The sequence below is a fragment of the Lemur catta genome, chromosome 18 (assembly GCF_020740605.2).
Source record: "Lemur catta isolate mLemCat1 chromosome 18, mLemCat1.pri, whole genome shotgun sequence".
NCBI classification, from domain to species: domain Eukaryota; kingdom Metazoa; phylum Chordata; class Mammalia; order Primates; family Lemuridae; genus Lemur; species Lemur catta.
This window is the reverse complement of record NC_059145.1, coordinates 41,474,815-41,498,677: the sequence shown is the minus strand read 5'-3', so window position 1 is coordinate 41,498,677 and position 23,863 is coordinate 41,474,815. Positions and strand designations below refer to the sequence as shown.

The following is a 23,863-nucleotide window of genomic DNA, read 5'->3' as shown; positions in this document are numbered from 1 at the left end:
ATCACCTCTCATAATGTGAGCAGAGGGCAAAAAGTGAGCCTCGGTGAGGACTGGATCTCCCAGCTCCTGTCACACTTGGAAAGTAGGAGATGGGCAAACCAGTCACCTGAACGATTTAAATGCACTCCCCTTTGGATTTATAATTGAATTTGCATTAATTAAATAATTCTATATGATACCACTGCATGTATGTACGTATTTATTTAAGCTAAGAACATCAGGCCAATCCAGGGAGATACAAACAGCCTTTTACCCACTCAAAAATGAAATATCATTTTGTACACGTTTCTAGAGGGAGTGTCTGTGGCAGAAATAGCACGTGTCCTCTTCTCCGCTTGTTTAGGTCATTTAAGTAGCTGTGGGTCAATCTGTGAAGACTCATAAGGTACTTGGAAACTTACAGAAATTTGGACTTAAATCAAAATTAAGAACCAAGGTTTCTTTTTGTAAATCTTTCTTTCCAGTGTCCTAAAACACCCTAAAGATATGTGTCTTTTACACAGACATCACCTTTCTCAGGGACCACAGCCTCTCACTGGTATGCGAGTAAAGTGCGACACAAAGCAGTCTGTAGGTCTAGGCTGAATCCTCCTCTTCCCCCAGGTCACATTCCACAGCCAGGCCAGGTTTTCATGATAGAAAACCCTTTTTTGCCTCTAGAGTACACCCTCTTTCCAACATACCCAATTGTTTCATTCAACACTTAAATAACTTTTGACTTTCATTCATGGGAGTGCTCCATATTTTTAAAGTCAAGACTTCTTACAGAAATTAATCATTATTAGAACAAAACAACTGCATCTTTACTTTTCATTATCTTTGATTCCAAACTGCTTGGGTTATTAAAAACTGGCTTTGGTTTTAAAGGATTTAATCAACAACTTGCATAACCTGCAAGCTCCAGGTAACTGTGGCAGGGGCTCTAAAGCGTCAGATAGTAAATATTTTAAGCTTTGTGGGTCCTCTGGTCTCTCCAACTACTCTGTCATTGTAATACAGTGCAACCACTGACAATACCAATGAGCATGGCTGTGGTCCAATAAAACTTTACTTATAAAAACATGTGACTACCCCATTCACCAAATCCTGATTGAGAGGACTCTAAGCACATGGTGCTGCCCTGTTCTCCATACTGACTGTGGAGACCAGAAGGAGACACAGGAATGAAGAAGATACTGCTACAAAGTATATACTGCTATACAAAAAAAACTATTCCAACCCACCCCTTTAGAAAGAAAGAAAGGCCATAGCACTCAATGACACCACCCCGCAATGGATTACATGTTCACTAGTACAAAAACAAACAAAATCAATAAAACCTATGTGTCAGGCACTGTGCTAAGAACTCTAGAGACAAATGACAACTCTTGCCCATTGGGAACTCTATCCATTACACAGCGTCCAAAGGCTCTAGTAAGTAGAGAAGAGTGCCCATTCCAAGAATCCTAAACCTCTGGTGCCCGTACTGATGAGCACTGACTTACTCCACAATGGCATCTCGATCTGCTATGTCCCCAAGCACCATGCGCTGAATGATGCTGTTGTGCTCCTCCTCCGAGAGATTTTTGTATGACACAAGGGGAATGTTATACTTTGTGGCTGGTGAAGGGTCCACTCCCTGAAGCCAAGGATGGTTTTCAATCTCTTCTAAAGAGGCCCTTCTCTTGGGATCTCTCTGTAGCATCCGTGTGATTAGGCTGCAAAGGAAGGTAAGTTCATTGTTAAAGCAAACTACTTGCAAGGATTAGTAATAGTGGATCATTTTACAATAAAAATTATTTCCTACACCATCAATTAAATTAGGTTCCCTAGTGGTGGGGGGGAGGGCAGATGGCAATAATAAAAATTCATTGCCATCATATGCATAAAATAATTTGTAGTGTTTGAAATAAATTATTAAATTATTGGATGGTAGTCAAAATGTTCTAAGGTTTTGTGTTGTTTAAAAAGAGAATAAAAATAAGGATTAACTATAGATTTTGTTAAATTAAATATACAAACATGTATGTGTTAAAATAGGTAGGAAAATCACTAAAACAGACTGTAACTTTCCAGCTAGTTGGGAGGGAGAAGTCAAATGAGGGGAAAAAGAAAAACCTCCATCAATTTCAAAGGGATAAATAGAAAAAAACAAAAAAGACAAACAAAAAGCATATAAAAAGATGGCATAACTACATCTACATCTATCAGTGATCACAGTAAGTGGAAATGGAATAAGCTCCCCATTTAAAAGACAAAAATGATCAGATGGGATGAAAGAAAAACTCAGCCCCAGGCTGTTAAGAAAGAGGTACTTAAAACCAGGACAATGAAAGGTTTAAAGTAAAAGAATGGAAAACTATATAGCACACAAATGCTAACCAAAAGAAGGCTGGTATGGCTAACTAAAACTAGACAAAACAGATTGATTTTAAGGCAAAAAAGTATTACTAGAGATAAAGAGGGTCATCACCTCTTTGACACAAACTGATGCAAAGGTTCAATTGGCCAGGAAGATATAACAGTTTTCAGCTTGTTTTCACCTAATATTAATAACATTGCCTCAAAACACTCAAAGCAAAAACTGACAGACCTCCAAGAATAAACAGTAAATCCACCATCACAGTGGACAAATATCTCAGCAATTGATAGAATAAGTAGTGAAAAAAATTAAGAATGTCAATAATTTTGAACAGCATAATTAAAAAGCTTGATCTCAAGGATTTATATAGAACTCTGATTCCAACAATTGGAAAATATACATTCTTTTACAGAACAAAAAGACCGTTTATAAAAAGAAGCCATAAGCAAGCCTCAACAATTTCGGGAAAAAGCAAAAAAAAAAAAAAAGAAAGAAAGAAAGAAAGAAAGAAAGAAAACCCTGGTACCATATAGACTATATTTCTTGGACCACAACGGTGTTAAGTTAGAAATCAGTATCAAAAAGCTAATTTGAAAAATGCCATACATTGTGAAATTTAAAACACCCATGTAACAACTCACATATCAAATAAATCAATGGCAACCAGAAAATACTTATTAGAACTGAATAATAACAAAAGGACTATATATCAAAACTAGTGAGATGCAGCTAAAATGGCACTAGAAGGCATTTTATAAACTTAAATATTGATATTATTACAGGAAAGGAAAATTTCTGAGCTGAGTATCCAACAAAAGAAAGAAAAAGAACAGAATTAGCCCATGGAAGTAGGTCGAAGGAAATAATACAGACAAGAGAAAAGAAAATCAATAAAACATAAAACAAAAAATGTCATTGTAAATTAATAAAACCAAAAGGTAGTTCTTTAAAAAAAAGACTAATAAAAGTCAACAAACCTCTGGCAAGACTGATCAAGACAAAAATAAGAGAAGGCAGCAATTGTCAATATTGGAATGAAAAGGGCAGCATCCCCACAGGTCTTATAGACTTAAAAATATAATTAGAGGATATTATAAATACTTGAGGCCAATACATTTGAAAAATGAGACAAAATGGACAAGTTCCTTATGAAACACCGCTTAGCAAAACTGACCCAAGTTAAAAAAACTAAATGGTCCTATCACTATTAAAAATAATTCCTCTAGGAGAGAGACAGACAGCTTCTAAGATATTAGGAATTGTTCTATTTCTTAAGCTGTATAATAGGTACAAAGGTATTTACTTTATTACATATATATTTTTGAATGATGTATGTCAATATAAAAATAAATTAATCTGTTTTAGTTTTTTCTGTAGGGGCTATGGAGATATTCCTTGAATGTCTAACATGAACACAAAGCATGCCCACAGACAGTAGCCCTGCTTCCTGGAGTACAGAATAATAGTAGTAAGGTCATAAAAATTATCATCGCCATCAATATTCATAGTGTTTCCTATGTACTAAGGACTAAGCTAAGAGCTTTATATATATTAATTCATTTAATTTTCACAAAAACCCTATAAGGTACGTCCTACTCTCACATCATTAGTAAATGGCGAAGACAGTATCTGAATCCAGAGCTGATGGGAGAAACCCAAAACTTTGTTACTACAGCAAAATTCTTTAGGTAGCAGCTATAATCTCAGCTGAGCTCATTGAAAAATGTCATTCATAATGTCAGGAAAATACTGAACTTCTTCCAATAGCTCTATTCCATTACTGTATTTCTTACTACACATATCCTAGTACTATATATTAATAGTACTTTAAATTCCAAATCAACTTGAGTATACTTTTTGTTTCTGCCTTCCCATAGTCACAAAAACCAAAACAGAGCTCTTTAGTCAACTGGCGTGAGAAGTGTGTGACTAAAATTATGAGACATACTATGTAAATCCTAAAAAGGTACGTTGATGGTCTATTCAGGAAAGAAAATGCTCTAACTCTTCTCTGGAACTTAATTCTAGGTGGTCTTGCTTTTTTGCTGATGCAGAGAAAGGTAGTTCCCATGTGACTTCAAGTGAAGTCACAACCACTCCTAAAGGGTGAAGAGGCTTATAATGGATTTCTTGAAAATAGGCATATTTAAGAAATAGACTAATACATTTTACACTGTAATACTAAATTTCAAAGCACATTCTGGCGCTAACCCCCTCAAACACTTTTAACACTAGAAATATTAAATTCAAAAATTAAAATAACTCCAGATGCATGGATGTTGAAGTACCTCAAATTTTCTTGGCATGTTAAGGGATTAATTAAAAGTTCTGATTTTAATATGAGTTCTTAAGGTTTCCACATACTTTTTTTACTTACTCTTTACACTCTTTAGACACATGGGATGGTACTGTATATTTGCAATCCATGATCATTGTCAACGTTTCACTGTCATTGGCCTCTTGAAAGGGTGGTTGTCCACACACCAGCATGAAAAGGATCACTCCCAGACTCCATATATCTACAAATCAAAGACATACTTTAAATTATTGGACTAGTTAGGAAACCAAAAACATTAAGAACAGTGAAAGTAGGCTAACAATATTATTTTATTTTTAGCAGACAAAAGCCTTTATATCTCAAAGTAAAAACATACAGGGAGGAAAACTTAAGCCCCTCTTGCTTACTGTTTTTATATTCACTTAAGGCCCATGCAAGTGCTAGTAAATAGGAATGGTCAATAAATATTCAATGATGAGATAAACTAATTCCTTTGTTAATGGCAAGAACATCAACTGGAAAAGATCTATCCAGGCCCCCAAGCTAATGGACAACATACTGTTGCTTTTGCCATTACAATATACACCAGAGATAAAACTTAAGATATGAATGTTTTGAGATCTAAAAAGTATTCTGCCTAAGGTCACAATTATTTCAGTTGTTCTTTACACCTCAATGCTGGTGAGGTAACCAGGTCATGTAACTCATGGTATTTTATAGATAAGAAAATTAAAGCTCAGAGAGGAAAGAAATATGGCCCTCAATGAGAAAAAAGACTGGTTATGTATCATCTTAAAGAGCACAAAACTAAGACTACAGGTATAAGTAACCAGGAGGCACACTTAAAAATAGGGGGAACTACTCAATGGAGCTGTTGAAACACTGGAAAAGACTGTAAGTTTCCCATAACTTAGTAAAGTATTCCAGCAAAGACTAGGCAAATGTCTAAAATTCTGCACCAATTGTAAGGCTGGACTAGCAAACGTGTGAAGACCCTCCCAACTCTAGCATTAGACAAACTCCCACAGTAACAAACAACTCCCTATCTCTTGTCATTAAATAAAAAGCAAACCCATCAATCAAATGGAAAAATGATGTTTCTTCAGATGAAAAATGAATTTGTTTTAGATAAAAAGGATTTAGGAAGGATATCACAAATCATTCATTCTAGAAACTGTAGAAATGACATTAATAATATAAACATTCATGTAACAAGAAATCAATGCAAGCAGCATTCCAGACCACAAAAGGCTTAAAAGAGAATGGAGGGGCAGGCTACATAGCCTTTGTTGTCACATCTGTTAACACGCAACTGCTGTTTCCATTTAAAGTTAAAACACCAAAAATAATGTAGGTTCCAGGTTATTTTTCAAGAGAATTAAAATTTAACATCTTTTCCTTGGTTCAAACTGAACAAAGAGGGCAACAAAGGCAAAAACACAAAAGTTACACACAATTATATGCACAATAAATTTTACTAAGGATGCTCCAATGGAAATTAGTGGAACAGATGGAAAAATCTACTAAAATTAAAACATGTATATAAGTAATGAAAGGAATCTAAGCATCACCGAGTCCAAACCCTTGGCTTTGCAGTATCCCCAGGAGGTCTGCCTGGAATTGCTTGCTGGACGCATGGATTATCTGACCTATTGCCCCGGGACAGCCAACTGCCTCAGTAGTCTACTCCACTCACTGACTGTCACTTCTCTGCCTTGACCTTGGAATCCAGAGGGCTATCGCCATTCAAAATCAAACAATCTTAATACTAGCAACTAGTCAAGTCTATTCTTTAAATAGCCAGTGAGAAGAATTTTCAACCCCAATTCCAGTAGTACCATATTGGGATTTTTAAAGGAAATTCATACAGTTGATGTTTAACTTAAAACCTCTTTGCACAACTTGAACCAGCTATTTTTGATCACCTGCCCTAACTCCTCAAATCACCACTATGAACACAGGGCAATTACAATTATTCTCCCTTTAGTGCATGTCCCTCATTTTATAAAAAGTTATGTTCTGGAAATTAACTATAAAGTAACTCCCACCTTTCCACTGATGTCCACTATCCAATAAGGGGAATTTACCAAGTTTTTATTTTTGTTATAATAAATACTTGGTTGTCCCCACTCCAGCAAAGGGAAGATTTTAAATACCTTACAAAAATGCATAAATATTAAAAATCTGAGTAGCTAAAAGCTTTTCCTTCTATTCAAATATTGACAATGTTTAATGCTACTACTATAATCACACCTAACCACTAATACATATGTATTTGAAATACAATAAATTCATATTTTTCCATATAAATCCTACAAAACAACAACTTTTATAAAATGAGTTTAGTTACATTATTTCCTCTACCATCTTATACTATTACTATGGATAAACTAGTTTGGTTTTTTACTTTTTGTCTATGTCAAACTGCAGATGATATCTGACAGCGCTGTTATTCAAAGCTGCTATTTTAAAAATATAATGGAGCCACATGTGGTGGCTCACACCTATAATCCCAGCACTTTGGGAGGCTGAGGTGGGAGGATTGTGTGAGGCCAGGAGTTCAAGACCAGCCTGGGCAACATAATGAGATCCTGTCTCTACAAAAAATTAAAAAATTAGCTGGGTGCGGGGGCACGTGCCTCTAGTTCCAGCTACTCGGGAGGCTAAGGCAGAAGAGTCACTTGAGCCCTAGAGTTTGAGGCTGCAGTGAGCTACGATTTTGCCAGTGCACTCTAGCCTGGGCAACAGAGTGAGCCTTCGTTTCTTAAAAAAATAAAATAAAAATATAATGAATAATATAAATATCAATTAATAATTACCCAAAATTCTTATTTGACTTAAGAAAGCTTTCTTTTTCTGTTAAATATTGACCACGTAAGCAACAAGAAGTCCAATTTATTTGGAAATAGTCTCTTCAGGATCATCTGCCCAAGTAAATTAATATGCTCTGCTTGTTATGATGTAAAACATAATTAGAAGAGTAAAAAAGAAGAAAAACAACATAAGTATATAGTTTCCAGTTAAGGCTCAAATCATTTCTAAAATGGAAAAGTTTAAAAGATGAGAAACTTAGAAATACAATTCTATGTCAAGTAGTTTGCTAACCCAAATGACATAAATTGAAGCATTTAAACTAGAAAACAGCAGCAATGTAACTATGTGTTAGAAAAGGCAAACGACCTGTGAGACCACATGATTATTCAAAGGGCCATTTATTCCATATATTTATTTTCCAAACTTGTTTTTTTTCTTCCTATACTTTTTGTCTTTGAATCATTTTACTTTTTCATCCCAAAGGCCATGGAAAAGAGAGAAAAACAGACCACTAAACAAACACAGAGTGGTATGACTTTAATCAGGTTATTTAAAAATGTGTTCCCCATCTTTAAAATGGGAATTTTAACAGTAATCTACTTCCTTGTAATGCTGTTGTTGGCACTAAAAGGATTAAAATAGAGTCTGTGCTAAGTATTCAGCACAGAGAAAACATTCAAAGGTGGCTGCCGCTGCCCTGCCTGATTTACCTGTGGCAGGCACTGTTCTGGGCAAAGCAGATACAGAGATGAATGAGAGATGCCCTTACCCTTAGAAGGTTCTCAGTTCACTGTGGGGGGAACAGACAGAAGGTAAGTACAAGGAGGCACAAAGCCAACATGCAGAAGAAAACTAACTGAGATAGAAGGGAGAGAAACAGGGAAGGCTTCTTAGTATTCAGGTAAAAAAAAAAGGTGATGATTCAGAAGCTTGGGTCCCCAGAAGTAGATGTCTGGTATTATGGGACTAAGAATGGCATCAAGGAGGATTATCTAATATATTCCTGCACAAATGGGGGAGGTGGGTGGTAGTTATTTTAATAAACATTCACTTTAGTGAGTATTTTAAATTATCTTTTTCCATTAAAAAAAAAAAAAAAGCCCTTGGTAATAAAACTACAGATTCCCAAGGTGTGGATCCCAGTGTCAGCCTGAGATCCTGCGGCTGCAAGGCACCACCAACACTGTGAACGGGGGTTTGGGGGGAAGGATGGGGGACTGAAAGTGGAGTACGGGCTTTACATTATTTTAATTTTTACAAAATGTTAATGGAATTGTCTATTCACATTAAAGACACACAGATTAACAAACATCAACCTGTGAATAATCAAAGTTACTGTTGATACTACTATCTGAAGCATGCATTTTGATTTCAGGCCCAGGTATAGGCCCTTAGTTAATAAAAATAGAAAAAAGAAAATATCACTTAGTAAGTGTAATTGGTTTGGTAAAAAAAAAAAAAAATCTGCCAACTCACAGAACTGTGGGAAGGAGTAGAGAGAGTATGAAGTCTTCGACAGTATAAGGGGTGGGGGGAGTCATTAGTCCCTCTCACTGGCCGCTATCACGCTGGCTGAAAATAAGATCACAAAATGAGCACTGACGTCTCATCTCTAACACTAAGTAGGTCTACACAGCATAATACAAGCGAATTATGCCACCTTTAGGGTGGAGGGAGGGTAGTTTATATTACAAAGTTCACTTTAGGCAGGCTAACAAAAAGATCAAAACGGAAACAAACAATGAAAGAACATGCTAACCATTCATTTGAGGAAAAGCAAATCTCAAGGGGGGCAGATATCACAAATACTGAGGGGTTTCCCAAGAAAACCATTTCTAAAGTGAATTTTCTATACAGGCAAAGAGAGAACAGGGATTAGAAAGTAATAAAAATGAGAAGATCAGAAGAAGGCTCTAGGTGGAAACCTCTATGTTTTCCTTCGGCTTTTTTTAGTCAGTGCAGCCATAAGTCATGAAAGCAGCAACAGAATGAGAATGTTGTAAAGCCACCACAGATGAAGCAGGGGCACTTTTTACAACACCACTTACAGCTGCCAGGATTCATGCAACCACTTTTCAGTTCCAACTGTGGTCACCAGCAACTGACACATGACCCAATACTAATGTAAAAGACAATGTTTTTTTTTTAGAATATCAAGTATTGTTTCAGAAGTGTATAGGTCCCAGAAGCTCTGTAATAAAACCTAGGACCTTTGTTTCTTGTACAATATTCAGAAATCTAAATTCAACCACGGTTTACCAATCTGAATTACTGTGTAACTACACAGTAAAAACTAATTGTCTGCATTCAAAATCACCTAGAGCTCCATACTAAAGATTCTTTTTTGCTCTAAACATCGATCAGTGATTAGTTCTAAGGAACATGACTAGATCACATTCTGGAAGTATTAATAGAAAACTGTCAGGTCATTTGAACTAACAGTGTAAGAGCAAAGCCGAAGAGGAATGAAGAATTTGGACAAGTCCCTTAGACATGTTTTCTGTTCTATTATTACTGGTTTTATCAATACTTTAGTTAGAAGCAAGGTTTTATTATTTAACTGGGAAAGCATTTCTTCCCTTAAAAAAAAAAAAAGTAAGAATGAATGCCATCATCTAATTACCTACTTTAAAACACCTCTGTCCCACACCGGAATTCATCTAAATAAATGCCCCTTGGGGAGTTAAAAAATCAGTGCTGCCGAAATTAAGCTTATGATCTTTTCCCCAAATTTATTTATCTCCATCTATGCTCTAGCCTGGTCAATGGCACCCCACACACTCAGTCTAAGCTTGGGAGACACCACAGACTCTCCACTCTCACTTCCAGGTGAAGGAGATACTGCCACTTCTACTATCATAGGCTGAAAATCCTCAAATGCTCCTACTGTGGCCCCTCCTCTTCCCTGAGGCCTCCCCTCACTGCCCTCCCACCTGGAGACCTGATTTCAGCATCCACACAATGGACTGTGATTACAGATCTTCTATTTCCCTCCATTACTCAAGAGTCCCTTGAGTGCAGAATACATCCCCTGCACCCACATAGTGCCTCCTCAACAGAAGTATGCTCAATAGAGTGAACCTAAAGCTAAAGAGAAAACAGTTCTGCAAATATTGAGTGGGGCCTCCCCAAAAGGCAGCTGAAGCAGCGTTTTAGGGTGCAGGGACAGGTGGTAGTTATTTTTTTTTTTCTTCAAAAAAAAAAAAAAATCTAAGAGAAAAAGGAGACTAAGAAGTACTGGGAGCAGATCGTGGGGTAATCAGTGAAGACAAGCTGTCATTTTAGCTGTTTAAGGTCTTGTGCAAACTTGTTTTTTCAAGTCAAAGAAAATAAAAAAAGGTGAATAAGTCAAAGGGTTATCAATCACACATTTGTGGGACTGCACACATTCGCATAAATCCGAACCAGACAAGCAGCAGACACCCTTCCAACTGAGTATTCCTTCATAAATCATTTCACAAACCTGATATTGGTACCAGTCAGGAAGAGAACTTTACAAATGAAAAGGGAAAGATAAGCCAGGGTAAAACATCACAGTTGGGCAATTTCTTTCAGCATGGCCTAATGAAAAGAGCATGCCCAGGATAAAGCTTCAAAGACCTGGGTTCAAATCCAACGATGGCTGCTTAGCTGTGTTATCTTGGCCAAGTTACCCAGCTTCTGTGTGTCTCAGTTCTCTCTTCTACTTATCTGGTAATTTATGAGAGGGCGTCTGGGCAACACGTACCAATACAGAGCCTGCAGGGACTGATAATAGTGGTTACCTCTAGGTACAAGAGTGGAACCAGTAGGGAAAAGTAAAGGGGGCTTTATACTTTTTATTCAATATAATTCTCTGTTATCTGAATTACCTTATAAGAACATTTATTTATTCTTTAAAAAGTAAGCTGTGCTTAACAGAATATTATGATGTAATATGTAGGTATTTTAACTGAGTAAGTGGAAACATCTTTATAGGAATGTACAGGTAATAGAAAAAGGCCTGGACATATTTATTCTCTACTGAGACAGTGACTCTCAACCTGTGATCTGGATACACTTGGTTCTGCAAGGTTTCCTTAAGAGATTCAAAAACCAATCTCTCCATAGCATGAATAGCTATAATAAGAATTATTTTAATTTTAAGCACAAATAATTGCTTCAAGAGTTAGAAATATTCAAACATTAAACTCGACATCTCATAAAAGTCTGTAACAGTTTCATAAAATCTGATGAAAGAAAAAACAGGCAGGGTTACAGAGTCCACAGAGTCTCTGGATAAACCTCAGTGATTGGTAAACTTGTTTTTCTGGCGGTATCTCAATATTATAGTGTCTAGGGAGTGGATCTCAGTCTCATGAAACCAGGGAAGGGGTCAAGGTAGTGCTGCTGGCTGTATCACCCTCTATTTCCTGGCTTCAGGCCAGATCTGAGTGTACTTAAGGTGAAGGTGACACTAAAGCCAGAGCCACCATATAGTCACCCACCATGGGTACATTCCCAGACAAAATCGGTCTGGACGCTCTAGCTGCCTCAAAATTTCCACGCAGCCAGAACAACGCCTCAAGGTACTTCTAAATACCTTGGTGAAGTTGGAATCAGCTACAAACGCATACCTTTCCAACTTTAGAAGTTTTAAAAAAATATCTTGTACAATGTAAATACCTCCTTTTACAAGCTCAAGAGAAAAATCACTAATCTTTGTCCAATTCTGTAATACTAGTAACAAAGTCTAAAATGTTCATACATTAAAAATAGTTTTAAAATGTGGAAACAAGGGCCATCAGCATGGCAGCATGTAGCACATTCTCCCACAAGGAGGTTCGACATGGATACTCTCAAAAAGAGGACCCACTGGAGAACAGCTTCCCCAAGGATACACAGTGACTTTAACTTTAGTTTCTAGCAATGATTTCACATGTCAAATTCTCCACAAGATTATGTCAAATACAATGCAATATTATAAGTCTAACTTCGAACTAGAAAGTAGAAACATTTAAATTTAGTACCAAATCTAAAAATGTCCAATTTTGTCTAGTCAAATATAACTAGAGTACATATGGTTTTAGCATTTTATAAATTTGAAGTCTGCACTAACTTAATGATTTAGTTTAATAGCTAGTGGAGTATTGTGATGTTTTCTTAAATTGAATTTAAAAATACTGAGTCTTCTGCATAAGGTCTTGTGTGCAAGATGAATATATACAAGCCATTAAAATATCACTTAATAAAAATCACCCGTACATGGCAATGCACACCTAAGACTTAAACAGGTTCTCTTTCAAAAAGCACAAAATGGAAATGTTTAATGGAACAAACAAAGCTTTCTGGGTATGGGAATACAAAGTCAAACAAAGTATGTCCTTTTAACAGAAAGTATATTACCCTAGATCCCCTAAAATGTTTAAGCTTGCCAGGAGACTTTAACTTCTTCATTTGAGAATAAAGAGAAATGAACTTTAAAATAGCAAATTTAATATAACAAGATTCAAAATATTTTTTAAATGTTTGTTTTGGTTAGTTCTCCATGCATAACACCTAAATTGGACATTTGATTTTAAAATGTGTACAACTTATTCTCCTATGTTAAACAAAAATCAGTGTATCTTTCTAGGAATTAAACATACAACCTGGTTGGTTCCATGTAGAATTATAACTTTGAGACTGTTCCTTCATATTAAAACTTTAGCTAGAAAGTTCTCTCAAATACAACCAACCATTTCCTGTTTTTAAAGTAAACATTTCCTATGTAAGTAGTACACATTTAATGCCAGTAAGATTTTATTAGCAGCCTGTGGGAAGGCCCCATAATCATCAACACCAGAGATAATCCTAAAACCCTATTAGGTAAAAGTATAAAGATTTGTTTCTGATTATTTTTCCCTAATTTAAAGTATAACTTACACACTAAAATTCACCATTTTTAGTGTGCATTTCTCCAAGTTCTGACAAAGGTATTCATGTAACTACCACTATAATCAAGATATAAAGCAACTGTTATAACCCCAAAAAGTTCCTTTGTGCCTCTCTGTACTCAACCCCTGCTCCCTGCCCAGCCCCTGACAACCACAGCTCTGTTTTATGGCACTATGTTTGTCCTAGAAAAAGAATCATACAGTATGTACTCTCTGAAGTCTGGCTTTTTTCACTAATGCACTTGAGATTCATCCATGTAGCTGCATGTGTCAATAGCTCATTTTTTATTGCTGAGTAATATGCCATTGCACAGATGTCCCATGATTTATTTTAGTTTGGGACAATTATGAACAAAGTCACTAAAACATTTGCATACAGGCTTTTATACAAACAAATTTTCATTTCTCTTGGATAAATACCTAGAAAAGGGTTTGGTGGGTCATTGCTGGGTTAAGTATATGTTTATCTTTATAAGAAACTACCAAATAATCTTTCAAAGTGACTGTATGATTTTACATTCCCATCAGAAATATATAAGAGTTTCAGCTGCTCCATTCACAACCTTGTCAGCTCCTGGCATTATGAGTTTTTAAAATTTTAGCCATTCTAATAGATGTGGTTTTAATTTGCACTTCCCTAATGACTAACGGTATGAAGTATCTAGATGTGTGTTTGCCATGTCTTCTTTGTGAATTGTTTGTAGAAATCTTTTGCTCACTTTTAAATTGGGTTGCCTTTTAATTAATTAGAGTTTTAAGAGTTCTTTACACATTCTGGAAACAAATTCTTTATCAGATATGTGATTTACAAGTATTTTCTCCCAGTCTGCTGCTTAATAGTATCTTTCAAGGATCAGGAGTTAATTTTGATAAAAATATAACATCAAATTTTTCTTTTATGGATCATGCTTTTAGTACTGTATCAACAAAATATCTTTGCCTAAGCTAAAGTTGTAAAGATCTCCCATGTTTTCTTCTATAAGTTTTATAGTTTTACATGTTACATTTAGGTCTATGACACATGTTGAGTTCTTACAAATGGTGTGAGGTACTGAACAAGGTTCATTTTTTTGCATATGGATATCCAATTGTTCCTGCAGCATTGCTGAAAAAATTGCCCTTTCTCCACTGAATGGCTTTAGCACCTTTGTTGAAAATGAACTGACCACCTGTGTGTCTGTTTATGGACTTTCTATTCTATTCCATTGATCTATATGTCTACCCTTTTGCCAATAACATACAGTCTTTATTGTTGTCGTTTTTATGCTAAGTCCTGAATACTCTGATTACTTGTAAGGTTAAACTTTTTCTTCCTTACTGGCTATTTATATAACTTATTTAATGAACTCTTTTCATTTGTCTATAGGGGAGTTTGCCATTGATTTGTAAGAACTCTTCCTACACTAAGAATGGTAATCATATCCTATATTACAAATATTTCCTCATTTTGTTTGCATTATAATTTTGTTTTCAATATATGTGTACTGCACTCATAAACTATAACCAAATCTATCACCCTTTTCCTTATGATTCCTGCTTAGAAAGGCCAAGATCATACGAATATTCACCTTTTGGAGGACCTAATTCTTCATACACAAATACTAATTCACCTGGAACTTATTTTGACATATCACAGAGGTAGGGATCTATCATTCCTTCTTCCACCAATATTTAATTATTCCAGTCCACTTATTAAATAATTCTTCCTTTGATGCCATCTGATAATGGAGGAATTTAAAATTATTAGAGCCTATTCTTTTTTCAGCCTCACTTAGAATGACCAGTTGAAGAACCATTCTTAGATACAGAAGTGCCCTTAGAGGGATCAGTCCTTATACTAAAGAGCCACAAAGCAGATACTGGTATGTATACACAACAAATGTGTGGCATCACTATTTGCCAGGCACTGTGCTAGGTGCTGAGACGTAATCATAATTAGACCTAAGAGGCTGGCAATGAAGAGAGAATCTCTAGTTGAGACAGTACCACTGCCCTGTGTCTTGCCACAATTCATCTCTGTTCATTCACTCAGACACAAAGTATTAATAACAACCACCTGGCTTATAAACAATGGTTCCATTTTACCTTCCACTGAGGATTCTCCTTTTAGAGCTGCTTGCATGGCAAGCAGGTGCCCCACCTTACCTCCAGAAGTGCCCATGAACACAACTTAACTGGACTTCAGGTAGCAAAGAGAGGAGTACATTGTGTTGTTAAAGTTTCTAATTATGATCTCATGATTCTTCCTCATCTCTTGCTGCTATCAATCAGGGTGCCTGACTCTAGGAGGTCCCTATGTTACCTATCAGCTAGATGTTAAAAATATGAGTTTACTGAACTTGCTAGAATCTTATATAAAATTAAATAAATAAGGGTCTGAATGATAGCTATGAACAAAATACATGACCTTTGTATATGGACTTAGGACAGTCCATTTCAGCTACCCAGGAGTCTTCATTTGCTTGCTTCCTGGTGCTTCGCGTTTAGGAAAACTCAAAAACTAATTTAAATAGTGATCAATAAGCAGTCTCTAACTGGTAAGAATCATTAACAGCTAAGGATTCTAAAGATCATTTATCTTGCATAAAGTAACACAAAAACAATTTTGGAAAGCCTCCTCACCACATGAAAAGCTGCTCCCCTTATTCCTCTAACAGCAGCCAGAAGAGTCAAAGGTTAGAAAGTCAGGGGACACTCAAGTTCTCTACCTATTCTTGCCTCTACTAATTAATAAATTTGTTTTGATACTGAAGCTAGATGGTAAATCCAAGAAAATTTTAATCAGTTTGTTCACTAATATGGCTATCCTTGTATGGGACAGAGAGCAAGGTACCTCACCCACAAACTGATAACTGGGTACAAGATTGGGACTAGTCAAAAACTAAGGGAATTTTCTGCCTCTAGGTGGAATATAAATGGGACTTCAGCAGACTAAAGGTTCTGCTGTAACAACAAAAAACAAAGTAACTTACAGAAATCATGTTTTTAAAGCCTTGGGAGCAACAGGAATAGGTGAGCTAAAATTACAGATCATGAAGAGCCCTTCCTAGAGCTGAAGCAGAAATCCAAACAAGAATCATAAAGCATGACCCCAGGAGTTTCAATGGATTGCAAATGTTCTTTAAGAAGTTAAACCTAATCAACTTACATTATACACTAAAAAAAGAGGCTCTTTGTATAATATGTTATTAAATACTAGAAAATAGGCAACACTGAGAAAAAACAGCTACTCTGATGCAAGAACATAAGCTTGTAGCTGACTGGTATTTAATATGTCTCATTCTGTATCAACTGACTGGCATTCTAGTATATACATTAGTGCCTTAATAATTTGTTAATTCAAGCTCTTGGGTGACTGGGAAAAAAAACAAAACAAAAAAAATTTATTAAGCCAGTTTCAGTGGTCTAGAAACTAATTACTGCTGAGTACAAAACTGAGACTCACACCATCTGAGAGGCTTCCTTCCATCTACTGGAGCTCTCAATCCATGCTGTCTCCATTAAACTGTAACAAGAATCTCCAAATGTCAGTGAAGAGCCGATACATACAAACTCTTAATAAGAAGAAAATGAGTTTTCAGGAAAATCATATAAAACTTACCAAATACCTACAGGTTATGTCTATTTGAGTTTAAAAAATAAAAAAAATACTTTACACTCCAATGACTTGATTTTCCTTTTGTAAACAGTCCTGCCTATAACCTTACCCTACAATTTTCCATTACGGTCTTCTACCCAAGTCATAGCAAACAAATTTAAAACACAACAGGAAAATGAGAGATCAAATGTATATATTAAAAAAATGAGTTAGAGTCAAGTACCCAAAGGGATAAAAATAAGAACATTATTTTACATTTATATTTTACGCTCCAAGGGTTATTTTCAAAACTGCTTGTGAGCATCCTTTCTGTCAAATAGTTGTGGGCCCACTTTTACTCAGTCTCGTAAGACTGCAAGACTAAGTCCAAAAAAAGGGCTTCATAATGGTCAACAAACACCTCTGAAATGGAACCAAAATGTATCTCTTTCTGAAGAGAGGGACAACAGCTTTCATTCCATCTTCTTAGAGTCTAGGATTCATTAAATATGAATGCCAGTACAAGGAGTACAACATGAGCAAAGACATCAGGAAGAGCCGTGGAGGGTGACCACAATTAAACTTTGTAAAGAAGTTTGGAAGAACGTAAATGTTCACTTCTTTGGTTCATCTCTGTGATATTTATTCATTTAAACAAACATTAAGAGCCTGTCGTGTTTACCAGGTGATGGAACACAGATAAGATATAAACAAACACACAGTCCCCTCTCTCAAGGACCTTAGTATTGAGCAAGAAGGGGGACAAGTGAGCCATCTGGAGTGAAGCAGGCTTGGCATTGCTCCATTCAATTCCAAAAGAAAGGGCAATCAGGCCCTGTGTTCTCTGAACTTTATCATCCTCTTTTTTTAGCCACCCACAGACCCTCTTTTATTTTTATCCAATAACTAGTGTGCCTACTTTGTGGCTGGCTACATCCCAGGCACCAGGATTCAGGTGTATCTATGAAGAGGGTCTCACTCTATAAGGTCTTATTTTCTACTCACCATAGTGCCACAAATGCTGAGATTGTGTAATTTTTTCCTTGAGTTTCAGAGTTTAAAATAATTCTAAATTAAAATTTTAAAATATTAAATTAGGTACTGTTTTACACTATACTGGAAGTAATTTTTTAACACATCCCTATAAGGCTAATAAATCAACCTGAGGACCACACATGCAACTAACTTCCTGACACACTGGACAGGGTTTCCCCAGGAACTGAGACCTGTCACTAACTAGTCCCACCAGGCCCGTCTCCAAGTAAGCACAAGAGAGTGACCAAGTACAGCATTAAACAAACCTATTCTTTCATAGTGTTCAAAAACACTAAAATAACTTCACCTGAACATTTGGAGTTCAGTCTGTCCAGCAACACGTATTGTGAATAAAAGGATTCCAAATTTATTGTGTTAAAAAGTTTGTTCCAACTGCTAATTTTTGTTTTGCAAGCTAGTCGTCTTCTTCAACAGTCTTACATTTCTCATTTCAGAAAAAGCATAAAAAAAAAAAACAAACCCACCAAGCAAATTTAATACTTTCAACTCCCTAAAGGTTTTCTATGTTATGACCTAAAGCGACCTAAAGTATACTCGGTTTCTATATAAGTCTTTTTGTATTAAGATGGCTACTATTTTAGGTGGTTTGAAAAGCTCTTCTGAAGTTCCAAGAAACTAACCAGTTATCAAATAAATACCAGGACTTTCATTTGCTTTTGAAATCTAACATTAAAGAAAAGAAAGAAAAATCTCTGCTTTAGAAGTTAACCTATTCCCTAAATACAAATAACCCTAACATTCTGAAAGTTAAATACCACTAAAAACAACATGTGAGAAAAACACATAAGCAGAGGTCAGGGGCCTGCCCTTCCTCCCAGTTTTCCCACGGCAGCCAACATTTCAGAAATTCCCCTGAGGACAAATTTCCAAACAAGAGGGCACCTCAGATACTTTTTCTCCCACACCGAGCAAGAGGCAGGAAGGAAAATGAGGCCATGATCTAATGTTAAATATCCCTCTGGGGCTGCAGCTGCGGCACCACAGAACCACAAGGAACTCTGTGAGCTTATCAGAGGAAGCACTGAGACTGTTAACATCTGATCGAATGAAGGCTGATCTGGTGTCTGGCAATATGCTAAGTACTTTACCTGTATTCATTCAAATAATCCCCTCCACAATCCTAAAGGCAGGAACTATTACCCCATTTCACAAACGGAGGTAACAGACCAGAGAAGCAAGTGAAGTGGGAAAGAGAACAGGCAGTGCTAGGGCCCTACACCTTTGGAGAAGAACCCGAGGCCTTGCTGAGGGGTGACACGTGGGCAAGAGCAGTCCAGGCAGAGGGAGGGAGATGGAAGGGTCCTGTGACCTGCAATGTGACAAACAGCAGTGGGGCTGGAGCTGAGAGTGCAACTGGGAAGGCAGTGGAGAGGAAGTCCAGGAAGAAACCGATCCTGAGGGCCGTGCTGGCCACTCCAAGAACTCTGGTTTTGATTCTGACTGAAGTGGGAAGTCTTTAAAGAGTTTTGAGCAGAGGAGTGATATGAACAAACTTAAATTTTGCAAGGAATGAATAAACACTGCTTTCCTCATGAGCAGTGGTGACCTGAAACTGCCACCTCAGTCTACAGACCCAAGAATTCCTCTCCTTATAGCTGCTTCCACTGCAACTCCCTACCCTCAACCAAAGCCCCAGGGCCTCCTCTCACCTAGGGCTTTCCACCTCAGAGAACTGAGTAGCTCGAAACAAAGGAAAGGAAACCTGCCTATAGAATCCTTCCTTTCCCTTGTCTTCTAAGATACACAGATTCATGCCAGTCAGCTGCATTACAAACCTAAGACAAAATACCCAGAGTTTGGGCTCTGTTCTGAAATACAGATAAATATTAACTTAATACAATTCACAATTATCAACTGTCATTGCACACAGGATTTTAAAGGAAGGGAATAAGAGAGGCATTAAGGACCCATTTTTAAAAAAACAAGAAAACAAATACCTTTCTAGGTAATAGCATGGTGCGAGCCCTTAGAAAACTGCAAAGGTGCGGGCAACCTTCTGACTTGTGCAAGGCTAGGGAACACTAACCAGAGGCTCCAGGGGATGGCACTGGACAGGAAACAGGCAGGACAGTCTCTGGGCTCCCCAGAGCAGAGGGAAGAACAAGCAATCAATATCCCCAAGGGGTGTCTATCTTGAAATTCCAGACACTGACTGGTTCTGAGGACACACATCAGAAAAACTTTCCAAAGGGCCTAAAACTTGGTTTTCACTTATCCCTAAATGAGCACACAGTGTGATTAAAAATGGGAGGCAGGGGAAGAAAAAAATTACCAATATCAAAAAGGAAGAAATATACATTGTCATTCACTCTTTGAACCTAAATAAGTTAAAAACATTTTTTCTAACACTTATTCTTCAAAGAACATTAGAATTAAAATGTTCGAAATCTATGTCTGCATTAATATCTGAAACATTTGATTCCATAGGCCTCAATCAGCAGTAGGCAAGGCTGGACACACACGAAGATCCCATGGAAGCTTTCAAATGTGGGTCTTAACCAAGATTACCTGAATCAGAATCGCTGGGCATAGGGCCCAGGCAAAGCATATATTTTTAAAATCTCCTCCAGGTATAACTGATGGGTAGTGACCATTGAGAACTACCAGTTTAAATCTTATCATACCAGTATTACAATTGGATAAATTATACTCTTCAAAATAGTATCAATGTATATTATATTTGATCTGAGCCTTATAACACAGGGAGAACAATGAGTACCATAGCTAAAAATCCAGCAGGGAGAACATAAAAAACACATACATGATTTCTACATTTTTCTATATTTTTCTCAAACAGTTTAAAATTAATGGCTGGGTTAATCTCAAAAACCTAACTATCTGGTACCCATAGACTATACCATCTATAAACATTTTATGCTCAAGAATCTTTATTACAAGTTATTAAATTCAATAACTTATTTATAAAACCCGAACGATTTTACTAGAGGCACAGAATCTCTGCCACATGCTTCCTGAATACTTAATTATACAACATTGACATTATAAAGTATTATAAAGTCTGTGTATCATGAATACAAAACTAATTCTGAATAAAGTGCTTTTATTTACAGAGTGTTTATGCTAGATCAATTTTTAATTGTGATTTCAGAAATACATGTCTTTCACAGGTAGGTGAAATTTCAGGAAGCTTAGGGAAAGATTTTCATTTTTTTTTTTGATTTTATATAACAAGTGATAACACTATAGTTGTATAAGGTAGCTTTCAAAGTATGTGACATTTCATGTGGCAGCTGGGTTGTAGAAGGTGTGTGCTACATTTCTATGGATGTGTTGTTCATTTCTCAACAATTTAATATTACACCAGTGACTATGCCCAAGCCCCAGGCTAGAACACAGTTCATGCTGGGCACACTTATGCAGACAGGTTATAAATAAAACTTACTGAGGCATTTTAATACACTTTAATAAAACTTACTGAGGCATTACTTTAAAGCAGACCAAACTTTCCCTACCCACAGAAGAGGCACAAACAATCCCATTAAAATAGATAATCTCAAACTCCACTCAGGTTAAAAAATCCTGTGACACAAGCCTAACGTCTTCTGATCTAGAACCCATCAGGGCCCATAAGTCCAAATGGCAAACAGTATATTACATATACATGTATACACATATACACACATATATATATGTGTGTATATGTGTATACATGTATATGTATATGTAATGTAAAAGTTACATAATATAAAAGTTAACCAGATTCTGACTCTGGGAAGAGACGGTCCAACTCTGAAAACACTAAAATATTACTAAAACATCACTAAAACATCTGTCTCTAATAAACAATGACTTTGAGATGGGAAATGAAACTGTACACACCCTTTGGTACAGTTTGGGAAAGACTATAAAAGCAAGCACATTAATAGTTTCTCTGGAATAAATGTGAAATAAAAGGATTTATCAATTCATGATATGAATTATAATCACAAATTTATATAAATCAAAGAGAAAACTTCTGACTCCTTTATGTCTTTTGTTTTTGTTGTTGTTGTTAGAGACAGGGTCTCGCTCTATTGTCCAAGCTGGACTCCAACTCCTGGGCTCAGGCGATCCTCCTGCCTCAGCCTTCTGAGTAGCTGGAACTACAGGCACATGCCACTGTGCGGCTTCATTTATGTCCTTTTGAAATATTTCAAAGTTCTGTAACAAAGGTATTATGACTTAGGCTGTATTATCCATACAAAGAGTGATCCTTTTAAAACTTTTCAGAGAGAGAATATTTAAATATTTTAACATTTTCAAAGAAAAAAATATTTAAATATCTTAACATTATACACATAATCCTACAATCATAGTTCTTTTGGTGGCCACTTATTTCCAAAATTCTCTAAAAAATTGTTTTATAGCAAAGAGTCTACTGAGGAGATATCTTATCACAGAAACAAGAGAAAAGAATGACAGCTTTAAGTACCTTAAATGCGGCTTCTAGGTTAACCACAACTCTTGGCTTCAATGTTAAGATTTCTAAAAACTGGCATATCATACAAATTATAAGTAACATATAATAGCCAAGAATGTCTCAATTTATGTTTTATTAATTTGCCTTTTCACCAGACAAAGCAATTCCTTTCAGACAGACCAGAGATGGCCATTTTTAAATTCACACTGAATTTCTAATGTTCTTTACATGTAATAAGTTAGGCCAAAGAACAGAATTCTACGATATGTCAGTATCTTTCATCAGATCTTAAGATATTATGAATCAGAAAAAGAACCACTGCTCTAAAATAAATACAAGTACACACTTTTAACATGGTGAAGGTTAAATACTTTCACTTCGGTGAAGACAAGGTAATTTTTGGCTGATTATATGGTTTTAAATCTTTATTTTTAAAAATACAGTATCAGACTGATATTTGTTAGCACGTATTTGAACACTGCAAAAATGCAGTGTGTTTCTGTAATACTGACGTTTATTCCCAGACCATTATCAGGCATTATTGCTAAAAATAAGGTAAAAACACACTACATAATATCTCAGGAACATCCACACTGGGATACTTGCCTTCCAAGGGATGAATGATACATAAATATTTCAAACATTTCATTTTGGAATAATTATAGACTTACAAGAGTTGCCAAAAAACCAAATATATGAGGAGGTCCCATGTACTCTTCACCCAGGTCCCCCTCAAAGGCAACATCTTGCTCAAATAAGTACAATATCAAAACCAGGAAATTGACATTGGTACAGTCCACAGAGCTTATTTCAGATTTCATAATTTTACCTGCCTTTATTTGTGTGTGTATAGTTTCCATGCAGTTTTATCACATGTAGATTTGTGTAACTATCACCAGATACAGAAGTGTTCCATCACCACAAGTCTCCTTCATTCTGTCCTTTTATAGCCACACTATCATCTCTAAATTCCTGGCAAACATCAATCCATTCTCCATCTTTATAATTTTGTTATATCAATAGAGTTTTATAAATGGAATTATATAGTACATAAGCTTCTGAGATGAGCTTTTTTTCACTCTGTATAATTCAGAAGAGATCCATGCAAGTCACTGTATCAACAGTTTGTTCCTTTTTATTGCTGCACAGTATTCCACAGTATATAGCATAGTATAACCATTAACCCACTGAAGGATATCTGGGACGTTTCCAGTTTATGTCTATTACAAATAAAGCTGCTATGAACATCCATGTACAGGTTTTTATGTGAAAACAGGTATTCATCTTTCTGGGACAAACACCCAGGAGTGCAACTGCAGGGTGGTATAGTAAATGCACAGTTTTATAAGAAACTGCCAAACTATTTTCTAGAGTGCAGTAGTGATTCCTCTCTCATTATTTTTCAGAATTGTTTTAGCTATTTCAGATCCTTTGCCTTTACACATAAATTTTAGAATGTTGTATGTGTCTAAAAAACCTTGCA

At 36.2% G+C, this 23,863-nt stretch overlaps 1 protein-coding gene across 4 annotated transcripts in view; it reads right to left on the bottom strand.

The window, feature by feature from the left end:
- SNRK (SNF related kinase) overlaps nt 1–23,863 on the bottom strand; it is a 58,062-nt gene that overhangs the window by 8,768 nt on the left and 25,431 nt on the right. For 3 of the 4 annotated variants that reach the window (XM_045530736.1, XM_045530735.1, XM_045530737.1), the window contains 2 exons: nt 4,719–4,860; nt 1,485–1,697 (listed from right to left, as the gene is read on the bottom strand). In XM_045530736.1, the coding sequence (XP_045386692.1) occupies nt 1,485–1,697; nt 4,719–4,860 (355 nt within the window). Of the gene's footprint in view, nt 1–1,484; nt 1,698–4,718; nt 4,861–8,909; nt 9,023–23,863 lie in introns of those variants that run through there. The other variant, XM_045530738.1, reaches the window with a different exon arrangement.